Below are 12,430 nucleotides of genomic sequence, written 5' to 3' on the forward strand. Positions count from 1 at the left end.
TGCAATGAAGTGATAATTCACTGCCCTTAGCTCGTTTTTTTTTAACTTGTGTCATTTTTTGCGCATGCGATCATTGATGCACCGCCCCATTTTACCGATATAAAAAAGCTTGCATGAAAGAGGAATCTTATAAACCCTACAGTCACAACAGGTATCAACAAACCTCTGCCTGTACTGCTTTTTACAAATTTTTTGTTGTTCTCGGTCACCCGATTGACTTGATGGCACAGGCTGCCCAACTTAGCTTTCTTCCCTTTTCCTCCGCGCACTCAAGTATTGCAAGATCGTGCATGAAGGCGGCCCTCATCAGGTCTTGTGACCACCAACTAGATGCAAGCTTCGAATCGCAAGTAGCCAGGCTGAAGCTCGCAGGTTTTCCCTTGCCACTTTGAGCTAGCATCGCTTAAAGCCTCGCAACAAGTCTAAAAAGAAAGGAATCGACAGCCACTCACTCTGAGAATCGCTCACGGCAAATGGTTGCGGTTATCCCATATGTGCACCAGGATGCGCATAATCTCAAAAAGGTTGTCAGCAGGGCAGGGGTTAGGTTGCTGTTCACTGCCAGAAATAAGTTAGGTAGCCTCTGTCATCAAGTAAATTGGGTGACCGAGAACAACAAAAAAGTAGTAAAATGCAGCACATGCATACGTTTTTTGTTGACTGTTGTGGCTGGCTGGTTCATAAGATTCTTCTTTCATGCAAGCGTTCTTATATCGGTCAAAGGGGGCGGTGCATCAATGACCGCGTGCGCGAACACTCAAAGTTCAAAAACGAGCTAGAGGCAGTCAATTATCACTGCATTCCAATGAACGCGGCTGCAAGCCGTCTTTTAATGATCTGACCTATCTGCCGAAATACCGTGATGGCCGCTCACGTCTTATTTCTGAAGCTTTCCACATTCATAACAGCGGCCAAGCATGTGTAAGTTCTTCTCATTCCACTCCTTCCGCAGCAGATTGCCTTCCTATCGCATTAATTGCAATTGTTGCCCCTGCGCATGCTGCATTCTGTTGATTCTGTGCTTTGAGATAGCGGTGTAGTATGTATATGCTCACTGAAAGAATAAGGAGACTTGGCTGTTATTCAGCACTGTTGCCTGTGTCTCTCTCTTAGTCCTGTTGTTTAGCGCTGTTTACTGCTCGTAATCATGAACCAACCAGCCCAAATGCATACTCTTCTGCATTTTATAGATAATTTGCCTGTTTTCATATTAGCATAGCCAACAGATTGGAAGTCCTTTCTTTTATGTATTTACCATACTGTAGTCCCAAAGTACTAATGCAGGAACTGAGAGTACAGAATACAAATTTAGCAAAAAAGAAAATAAAGCAAAATTGAGACACGATGCAATGGAAGAGCAGTGGTGAAAATATAAAAGAATTTAGCAGCTGAGAGAGAATGAACATGACCCAGTAAAGTAGTTCGAAGTTCTATGGTATGGACAAAAAATGATCAAGTGTCTCGGTGCAGTGAGGAGAGAAGGAGACGTATTCAGACATGATGGCGTAAAGTAGCCGTAGGTCTAGGAGTTGTGATGAAGCTGCCGAGTAACTGAAATTGCAGAGAGGTACACAGCACGAAAAACACTTGTATGATTCAATGTGGCGACAGCAAGAGAGAGTGGCAAGATGTATATTTTAAAGGAAGGAGATATTTCAAAGGAAACAATTGCATAAGAACTGTACCTGCCACTTATGACAGAAAACATGAGCTGAATTATAACATCGCGTACATTAACAGCAAAACAAATGTACCAATGTACCAATGACCCCGAAATTCCGCATTTGCTTGCAAAATTGGAGGATACATGACAAAGCTGATTTATAAATTCATGATAGATTCTCTCGCCCTCTCTTGATATATATATATATATATATATATATATATATATATATATATATATATATATATATATATATATATATATATATATTTTGCCAGGGTGTACCAAATTACAATTAAATCCTTTCGCCTCAATCTACAATTAAACTTTTACGACAAGAATGAAAACTTCACTTATTACTGCATGTTCACTTTGGCACAAGCAGAAGTTTAACTAAATATAGTTAAGCAGTGACAGAAAAACTACTGCGTGTATGGTATGCTTGTTTTTTCCTAGTGTGCTGCTTCCACGTGGTTGCCTAATATGAAGCTTTAGAAAACAAGTACATTTAAAATATATTATATTAATAACTAATGAATGCATACCATTGCTACACTTCGTAGAAAGGTATGATGAAAGCGGTTATGATAATGAAAGTTTCTTCTCTATCTTTTAAAAATAAATTTTGAGTTATGAGCTCAAGGCCGGTACTTGTGGCTAACATTTGTTTCATAATGCTGGATTTTACTTACGTTACACTATACTAAACATTAAGTGAGAACCAGATAAGAATTCCACAATGTGAAGGGAAGTAAGGGTATTTGCTAAACACATACACTGTGCTTGCAGATGGGTTGGAAGTTCCGTAACTCAGAAAAGCATACACACGCTCGCTCAGTAAATCTGTCATTTTACCAGTAGTGCTACATAGGAGCTTCTTTTAGTGAGCAGATTGTTGCTAATGTCGTGCTCTGTACCATTGTCCATATAAATGGATATAAACATCCTACATACACAATAATTTGACGGCAAAGCCAATTATGAAACTAACAAGATAGTGTGGAACCATATTTCAGCACACGCTGAAATGATTTCTTTTTTGCTTCATGACATACAAAGTACAGGCGATGGAGGAATTAGATTTTGTGTACTGATAGAAATACTTGAACGAAGTAACAATACACGGTATAACTTATGCTACTCCTAAATTCATGTCGATACAATGCGACAACTTTTGTCGAATAATATCTCAAAATTTCTTCTTAACTCAAAAAGGCAGCAGTGCACAGATGAAAATATTGTAATTCAGACTAATGATATGAAGAAATGACATGCACTACTTCAGATAAGTAGACAATTACATTTGCTTTTAACATGGTGAAAGGTCGTCAGCACGGGGAACATGTTGAGATTTTGACACATCACCGTCGTGAGATTCACGTACTCTAACAAGTTTACATAATTTCGCTTTAGAGCTCGATTTCCATAGCTGGATTGCTATCATATTTCAATCCCTCTACAGGTTGTGGGTTCGGTTCCCACTTTCAGGAAGTTGTTTTTTCATCTACTTTAATTTCCATTAATTTATCTTTTCTTTATTTCATTTATTAAGCACAACTAATTTCCCCTTTGTTGTCCTTAGTGTCAGTGTTTGTTGGCTTCTTATGATATGACTAATAAAAATCGGGCCCCTCGGTTAACCCCCTTTCTTCTCGTTTAATCCCACTACAGGTATTTTACTGTCAAGTGGGAACATCTTTCAAAGGACACTTATTGAAGAAGGCGAAGAAGACAAAATTACATAGTCACAGTGTAATATCATGCGCTTTGCGGGTTTTATCGGAGATGCAGGTAAATCACAAAGATAATGAAGGAACACTAACGAATACCACGCGTAGGCCACCCCCTCTATTCGTTGGAATACACGGTGGCATTTGGCTGCAAACACATTGTACACCGTCGCACATTTCTGGCCCACACCACATAGGACACATTCACGCTGCAGTGACATGTGTTTTTTTTTTTCGAGGAATCTTCGTGGGCGGCACGATAAATACAGAAGGCATGGACCAACAGAGCGCAACCCGCACACATTCAACAGGCCAACACGAAAGTAATGTGGACGATACGGGTGTAACCTGAGTAACGCGAGTGATGAATCCACGTAGACTTCATGTTTTCTGATTGAAATAGTTACAATGCGCACGGAAACATCACACACTGCACATGTTTACCTCGGATATCGTGTCAACAATTTCTAATGCCACAGCTGACGACAGCAAGAAGCCATTTAAATCGAAGTGGTGGCACAAGCAGCACAGGCATAGCGCAAGGCGTCGTGGATGGGCTTCAAAACAACTGAGCGAACTAAAAAAAGTAGGCGGCAAACTTTCCGGAAGGGAGCAGTAGGAGACTTGGACCGTCAGCTAGGACCCATAGATGCAACTAGCGCTCCTCGACCAGGCACGGCCGACCACTCAAGCCAATGGCACCCTGGATTAGGGGCTCCGCCCACTTTCTTTCCACACCTATTTTTGTTTCTTTTTTAATAAACGTTTTGATGTATATATGTTCAAATCACGGCCAAGCGACGACTTCCTAAGAACGGATCTTGAAGGCCATCCTTCTGCGGCCTGCATGCGGCGGAACCTTCTGGAAATCAAAAATACCTCATAGAATTTATTTCTGCGCTAAAGCATAGCGTATAATATAGACTATGCCATGGGGGTCTTTTGTAATACAAGATTTATATGTAGCTGCGTGCAACAAGGCAGAAAACGAGTGTGCGCTTGTTATTGTTTTAGAAATCACGGAGGCCACAACAACCTCCCGAGTCTGCAGGTAGCACCACCTACCACCTGTTTCAAAGGCGTTGCTCACAGTCAAGGTTGCCAGAGTGGGTGATAACAGCCAAATTGGGCTACCTTTTATACGGGTTGGCGTCGAAAATTCGAAGTTGACTACATGGCTATATCTGGGCTATTTTTCTCTTAAAGATTTCCCAGTCCCGAGGACACGTCAACCCTGAGAAAATGCGAAACACTGGTTTACGAAAACCCACTCAAAGCTCATTGCTGCTAAAAAGATGTGTAGGCAATCTCGAATGCTGGGCTTTTAGGTAATGTCGGAGCTGGGAGGATAGCGTGAAGTCATGGCTGCCATGTTTATAAGTCATTCCAGTGCTAAGCTCTATTCATTTTTTTGTTGTTGTTTGGGCGCCATGTGCTGCCGGTTCAGCAAGAAAAACGGTGGGGCTCGCACTGTCCAGTACGTGTTCCGAGGCGGCTGCTATACAGCCAACTATTGCGTGGACTCACACAACAGCTCAAGTATTATTCGCACGCATGTCGTGGGGAGTCATTTTCGCCCGTGGTTCTTCAATGTTTATCAAGGGTTCCTCGAAGCCTATCGCTTGGTTTTCCCGGAAATCACCGCGTTATTTACTTACTGAGTAACCTTACGAAAAAACCGGCAAGTGGCTTTAAGCTAGAAACGTAACGGTTCGTGTCTTTATGCACATTATCAGCGAAGCGCAGTATTCTCGACTGCCGATCAAAACAAAATATTCTGCTCTTGTATCACCAAGCATCACCAAGCGTCAGGAACACGAAAAACAGTGCCGGAAATCAATTGTTCCCCCTGCTGTCTGAGCTTGCTTTGTCTCTACTTCACTCCTTCTTTCAAATGAAGCTGTCGAACTGCTGTTCAGCCAGGTTTCATTGAGAAAGAATGATTTGACAAGCAGCATGTCGAATGAGACACTGCAAGCTCTCCTTCAACTTATGTTTGGTCTGGCAGAGAGTGATGACTGCTGCGAAGATTTTCAACTACAGTCGGGTACAACTTGAGATACAAGGGGGCGTTTACTCCTCCAAGGCGGATGCGCGCAAGCCTCCACCAATGGGCGCGCAGCCTAGACTGACGTCACGAGCTGGACGGCCGATGACCCCGCCGATAGAAAAGATGGCGGCCCGTGCTTCTAACTGGGCCGAATCGTGTCAGTCTTGTGCGTCTGCCCCTCGTCAGAGTGGATTCCAAAAATCTTTGCGGTGGTCTATCATGCCATAAATATTGCGAGCTTACGATGCACCATTTGAGCTGCGTGCGTTTATTACGAACTCTGATCTGGTGGCGAGAGATTGCCGCGAGCCTCGCTGGCGCTACGCTACGCGAACTTGCGAGACTGCAAGCTTGTAAAAAGAACGAAAAGGAACGAAAGAAGATACTACGACATTTTTGAAAATAAGTTTGTGAAAACACAAAACCTAAAAAATATAAGCCTCATGCAATTCAAAACCCAGCGTGCTTATTTATAACGATAAATGAAGCATTTTTGTATGTTTCCTGCCTCGATTATCTTCTCGTCCCAGGATTATAATGGTTTCAATAAATGCGTAGTCTTTCTTAAGAATTTGTTGAGAAGCAACTGATTCATTTTAAGCTTAATGTGCCATGTACGTGTGCCGTGTACATGTAAACCAGCGTCAAGGCCATGCAGAACCGCTCTTGGTACTTTTCTCCCACGCAATGGAGCTAAAAAGCAGACGCCGCGCTGCGTTGTAGAAGGCACGGGGTTATATTTCCCCCGTGATCCTGCATGTGCTTTAGCATTCCAATCACGATAGCTCAACCAAACCCGCAATCAAAACAAAAGTGTTTGTTTATACCGAGAATTACGCGTTTTAGAAGCACGGTTTTCTATTAGCGGGATTATTTTAGTCGCGGAAGCAATCGGCTGTCGCGCGTCGGTCATCTGGGCGGGGCCTTCCCTTTCTTCTATAGTGCCCGACTATAGTTGAAGTTTCTGTCGCACTTCAGCCCTGCAGTTCTATATGGTCCAAGTGTCAGTGGCAATTAATTCAGATGGGACTAGATTGTGTATTTAATCCATTTGCGTAAATCCCCAGTGTGAGAAGTATCTGGGAACTCTACGCAATGTTATTTTTCGGCCTTTGCTTTAGTCAAGCACCTATGTATCGCGTGAAAGTTGCGATTGTTTCATGGTACTTCTTGAACATTGCGTAATAATATAATGATAAGCTCTGCAAATATATGGAAAACTATGTTCGTCGGCAGCGAAGACGGGAAGGCAAGTGCTCACTAAAGGTCGGTGAGGGATCGTCTTGCCTACGTCAAGGTGATAACTCGTCGGTTTTCACACCGTACTCCTGCGACAATTTTTGTTCTTTAACCTGAGTAATTGCGATTATGGCTTACTTTTTATATGCATGGACTTTATCGTCACTGTAGTTTCTCTGTGTTTGTCTTACTAGTCATTACATTGTACTTGGTCACACGTATTTTCCAGCTGTGATGAAAAAAAGAATGTGTTCGATGTACATAATAGGTGCTTGTGGCACTCTTACGTCCATATTTTATAATTTTTGCACGCATCGCAGTGGTGTATGGGCAAAGATTTATGGCCAATTTGTAAAGGTATATATTGTGTTCTACTGATTGCCTATTCTGACATATAGTGCTTACATTCGTTAGACAAAGAGATTTACTTTGTACTTAATTTCATGACAGCCGTGTGCGACCCTTGAAAGTCGATTTTTTGTATCGCCTAGAGGAATTGAATTTCTTTATTATTTTTTGAAGTCGAACTAAAAGTAAGGTACACAGCCCCCTCCGCCCCCCCCCCCCCCCCGCCTCAGAAATTTAGCAACTCACGCATTGGTGCCAGCATTCACAAAAACGTAAGTGCACGTCATTATTTTGCACGAATCTTGCCAGCGAATCCCTGTTTTAATATTGCGCAGTTCATCTTTTTTCGATACAGATACCACCTGGATTATTGCCAGTGCCGTAATGCAGGTGGGCCTAAAAAGTGTAAATTCTAATTCACCTCCTTTGTTATAGAACAGCAGGTCGTTCTGTTTGTTTGCACTCAAAGGTCAATCGCAGTTCCAACTGAAACTTCTTCGAACGAGGAAAATGCATGGTGGTTTCAAATTTTCTCCAGAGTCCAGTGTGCCTCCAAGCAGCATCAGTTGCTAACTCAGCATCGAGCTACTTTCGAGTAAATTGGAAAAGAAAGATAGCGGGAAAGAAAGAACGTGTTTATTTTATGGGTCAAGCTTACGAAAGGCATCCCTACCTTATGCCTTCAGCTCAGGCCGCCTCTTTTGCGCGCGACTGTAAGCAGCTGAAGCTGATCCTCGAGGTTGGAACTGGCACTGTTTTGACCGACTGTTATAGAAAAATGCCTCGGGTAGAGCGAAGCGCGAATGAAATTTAACACAGAATGTGGCTCAGTACGTGCGAATAGCGTTGCGAGTAAATAGGAAAGAAAAATCCTTCGGTTCATTGTAACAATAAAAGGTCTCCAAATCCACGTTTGAGTCGCATGCTCTCAGTAGAATTCCTTACGCATATCTTGAGGCCAGTGTTGTGCTGGTTTCATGCAGCGGAACTAATTTTGAAGCCGAAAATACGTGGCGAGATTTTGACACCATCTACACCATCTATAAGTCACCCATAGAACACCATCAAAGGTTTTAGCTATGTTTTTGGTTACTTCTGGCTCACGAAAAATCTGTGTCTGGCTATATTTGGGCTACTTTTTGAGATCCTTTGGCAATATTTGGTTGGGACCATCTGGCAACCCTGCTCATAGCACCCATCCATCAATCCTCTTCCTTCGTTTACATGTGCCGTCGGTCGTGCGAGCTGTTACGATGTGTTTGTTCGATCGTGTTTTTGCATTTCATGTAATCAACTGTGACTTGGTTCGTGTGCACAAAAGGGCCAGAAGATAGCTTGTGTCTCGCTGCAAACTCACCGTATGCGTGGCACGTCAGGCAAATGTGGACCAATTTTCAACCGTCGAGTACGTTTCCTTTGTCCCTGGTAGCTGTGGAAAGCTAGGTGTACGTCGCAAAGAAACAACACGTATTATTAGCGTTCCTCAGGTTATCCACTATTCAATGACATGCATGCGCAAATAATTTTGCAGCCCCGGCAACTTGTAGGGCACTTTCCGACGGCATCATATCATTTAAAAGGTGAGTAATCGTGCTTGCTAACTACATGCATATTGTGTGCGTTTCTCCTGCGTGCATCGACTGTCTTACGAACATAGGAAATAGAACTCCCACGACGACAGTGAAACCTGTGCTGATGCTTGCCGAGCACTGGTTGGCATAGTTTAGTTGCGCAAGTTTATTGCCTTAATGCTAAACTGAAAATCATGATGAGCGTCTCCTTCCAATGAGAGATTAGGTTGGGCAACAATCGTGTTAATTTTCGCGAGCTGCCGCCTCACTGGTGAAGTTGCGTAATAACAAATAATTTGCCTCTTCACAGATTCTTGCTACAATGACGTTTCCTCACTTACACACGCTTCGCGGTTGTAAATAATCTCTGTTTACGTGGTTGTTGGTTTGCGAGCAGTCATAAGGAAAAGTATAAACCCCATACAACTGATCTTGCGCGCGACGGTGATGGGATGTAGATGGCCCCCGCGCTTGCTAGTTCCCTACAAGTCGTACCCCTTCCGAGCGGTGACTTTGAGCGGCGCCTCCCCGATGTTACCGTTATGAGGGAAGCGAATACGCACCGAAAGTGGCGTGACACGTGCTTTATTAATTGAAGTTGCTGTGTTTTACTGTAAGGAGCAGCATAAACTGTTTTTAATATTGCAGTAGGTTTTTAACCTTGCACTTATCAAATTAGTTGTTTGCTCGTTCCGTGCAACAATCGGTAGTACTTGACTGATGTACGTCCAGTTTCGGCTTCGCGCTATTGTCAAGTCGCTCATAGCACTTCAAGGCGACGAACGACGAATTCCAGATTTCCAGAAGCGAGTGACAAGAACAAGCGATCTGTTCGGGCCACAGCCAATTTCGTCGCTCAAAGCCGCCGTTCGTCGCCCCAAATCCCTCTCATAGGGTTTGGGCTGTAAGCAATCACGGCTTGCTACTATAACAGCTTACGTCTTGAGACAAGGTGTGTTGACATAACTTTGACGTAACTAAACATGACAAAAGAAAGTTGCTTTAAATAAGCAAAGAAAAAAAATGAATTGTTATGTAAACAAACACTTCTTTGTAATGTGCAGTAGCTGCGTGTCTGTTAATAATTTTGCGGTCATGAAGGGGTCCCTACTATCACGATACTCATCAGTGACTTCGACCTTGTGCGCTGTTACCACCTTGCAGTGGTGCAAGCATTGTTTTCTTGACTATATTTAGGTGCTCATTGCATATGTCCACAATGTGTCTTTTTTGAACTGCTACTGCTATAATTTAACACAGAACTTATGTTTTAGTGGTAAAGCCGTGACCCACAACCGTGACCAGGTCAGGGAGGAGCTATGGCTGCAGCAGCATGGTGTGTAATCGGATGGCCTGGACAGGTATGACTGAAGTGTATGTGTTTGAAAAAATAGGATCTCGGTATCATTCGTCGATAAGTTTATGGACATATTACTCAGTACTGCTTACTAAATAGACTAAATATTTGTTCAACTTTATTCAGCTTGCTGCTTATTAGTGTTGTAGACGTTATGTATCCATTACCTTGTTCACTATAAAAATAGACCTAACATGTCTTGATGTTTATTTTTTCTGGCATCAATCACTTAGCTGCAAGTGACATTTTACTTTTGCTAAGTACACGTTGTATTTGCCACTTATTTTGTTTTATTGCGTTGAAACTTTCCTATGTTGTAGCTTTTATAAACAGTTTGTTTCGCTTGTGCTACATGCTTGTGCAGTTTCTGCACATGTAAGGATTCAAAGTGTAATGGGCCAAACATGTCACAGTTCTAAGCATTCAGCGTGCTTACCATTGTTTAACATTGATATTCACAATTACTGTGACAGTTCCTTGCACGAACAAGGCTAATAGAAAAAAGTGGGACAAGATAGAGCGCTAGATTTCAACTTACAAGCTTTATAAAAAAAAATAGGCCACCATATGCTCAAATAAATGCGCAGACAGATGCATAAATGAATGTGCCACGCAGGATACAAACAAATGCTCAGCGAAGACAATATTGCTCACAAGAAGCCATTGCAAAGCGTTAAGGAGGTTCTTCTCAAGGTACAACGAACACTCCTTATTAGTTACTTCCAGTGATGGAGCGCGTAGAGAAGTATCAGCGGCTTTTGAAAAGCGAAACGCCTCAAAAATATTTCCCTTCCTAACTGCCTGAGAAACCGTCTGAGCACTTCTTGCGTGTCTTGAAAACACAGTTAGCATTTACGAGCACATCTTCGGCATTGGTCAGCAGCGCCTGTTAGAGCGCTTACAGCGCTCCGGGGCTGCCTAAGCCGGTCATTCAGGCACCTCCTTGCTTGTCCAATACAGCACTTTCTACAGGTAAGTGAAATATTGTATACCACCCCTCCATTGCAGTTAACAAAGCGGGTGACATGCTTCTGAGGGCATGTACCTACACTCCCGGGGTTGCTTACCAACATGCACATTCTTGCGAACTTTAATGGCGCTGAAGAAAACACCTACACCACACTCGTTCACCACCTTCTTTAGGCGGTGGGACAGCCTGTTTACATATGGTACAGCCACAGGGCGCCCGCTCAAAAGTGCGTTATTGCACCGAGGAGCTGCCAGATCAGCTTTTACCTCTTCAGTGAGGCTCTTAGTAACTGGCACCAAGGTGTCATCGAGATACTCAGCCGTACATAAATGGCTCGCTTGTTGCTGAACACTCCAAGAAACGTGGTGCACAATATTTAACCAGAACAGCTTTCGGGCCGTTAGGAGATATGCATCTTTTAACCTGAAGTGTGCCGAACAGTAGTCAAGCAAGGGCTTCTTTCTCCTAAGAGAGTATATCCAACAGAGGAAACTATCATATAGAATTATATGAATATCAAAGAATTGCAGGGGACTAGCTACTGACAAAGCATGTATGAACTTCAATCATACTGCACATCTGTTCAAAACCACCCACAACGTATTTAACAGCAAAGCCAAGAAAGTCAGAAAGTAAAAGAGACTGACACTAACTATGCATACCCACCAAACATGCAATAACGCACATCCCAGTGGTCGTCCTATGGCTGTGCCATACGTACACGCACGTCCAACTGCCATACGTCCATACGCCCCACTACCCAAAAGAAAGGCGGCAAAGGTGTGCGGCGTAGGTGTTTTTTCAGCAGCACTCACGCTCGCAGGAATGTGCAGGTTGGTTAACAATGCTGGGAATCAAGGTACCAGCACTGAGGCGCATGTCACCCGCTTTGTTAATTGCAATGTAGTGGTTGTACATGAGATTACACTTTCCTGTGGAATGTGCTATATTGAACAAACAGGTTCCTAAATGATCGGCTTAGGGCGCTCGCCGCCTAAATGCTCTCACAGGCGCTCACCGCTTGGCTGACCACTGCCCAAAATGTACCGATAAATGCTCTCCGTGTTTTCATAACAAAGTACTCAGTCCGTTCGCCAGGCAGTTACTTGGGGAAATATTGAGGTGTTTTGCATTTCAAAAGCTGCCGTTGAATGTGTAAGCACTCCATCACTCGTACTCGTTGATAAATAAGTGTACATTGAGAAGAACCTGGTGAATGCTTTGTAACGGCTTCTTAAGAGTGCTTCTCAGCTTCACTGCACATTTGGTTGTCCCCTACGTGGCACATTCGTTTACGCATCTGTCAGCACATTTATTCGAGCGTACGGTGGCTGGCCTCATTGCATGTTTGTTCTGAATAAAGTTTGTCAGTAAAAGTCTACCGCTTTGGCTTGTCCCACTTTTTCCATTAGCCTTGTTCGCGCTAGTAACTGTCACAGGAGCTGCATGAACACCGACTAGCCCAACTTTCTGCATAAATGTCACAATTATTTCTCTCATGT

At 43.1% G+C, this 12,430-nt stretch overlaps 1 protein-coding gene across 13 annotated transcripts in view; it reads left to right on the forward strand.

The window, feature by feature from the left end:
• LOC129384330 (uncharacterized) overlaps nucleotides 1–12,430 on the forward strand; it is a 463,248-nt gene that overhangs the window by 224,124 nt on the left and 226,694 nt on the right. Inside the window, exon 5 of one of the 13 annotated variants that reach the window (XM_055069656.2) lies at nucleotides 3,335–4,123. The exons of the other annotated variants lie outside the window; for them this stretch is intronic. Within the exon in view, the coding sequence (XP_054925631.2) occupies nucleotides 3,335–3,745 (411 nt within the window). The 3' untranslated portion in view covers nucleotides 3,746–4,123. Of the gene's footprint in view, nucleotides 1–3,334; nucleotides 4,124–12,430 lie in introns of those variants that run through there. 13 annotated transcript variants of the gene reach the window in all.

The sequence above is a fragment of the Dermacentor andersoni genome, chromosome 8 (assembly GCF_023375885.2).
Source record: "Dermacentor andersoni chromosome 8, qqDerAnde1_hic_scaffold, whole genome shotgun sequence".
Taxonomy (NCBI): domain Eukaryota; kingdom Metazoa; phylum Arthropoda; class Arachnida; order Ixodida; family Ixodidae; genus Dermacentor; species Dermacentor andersoni.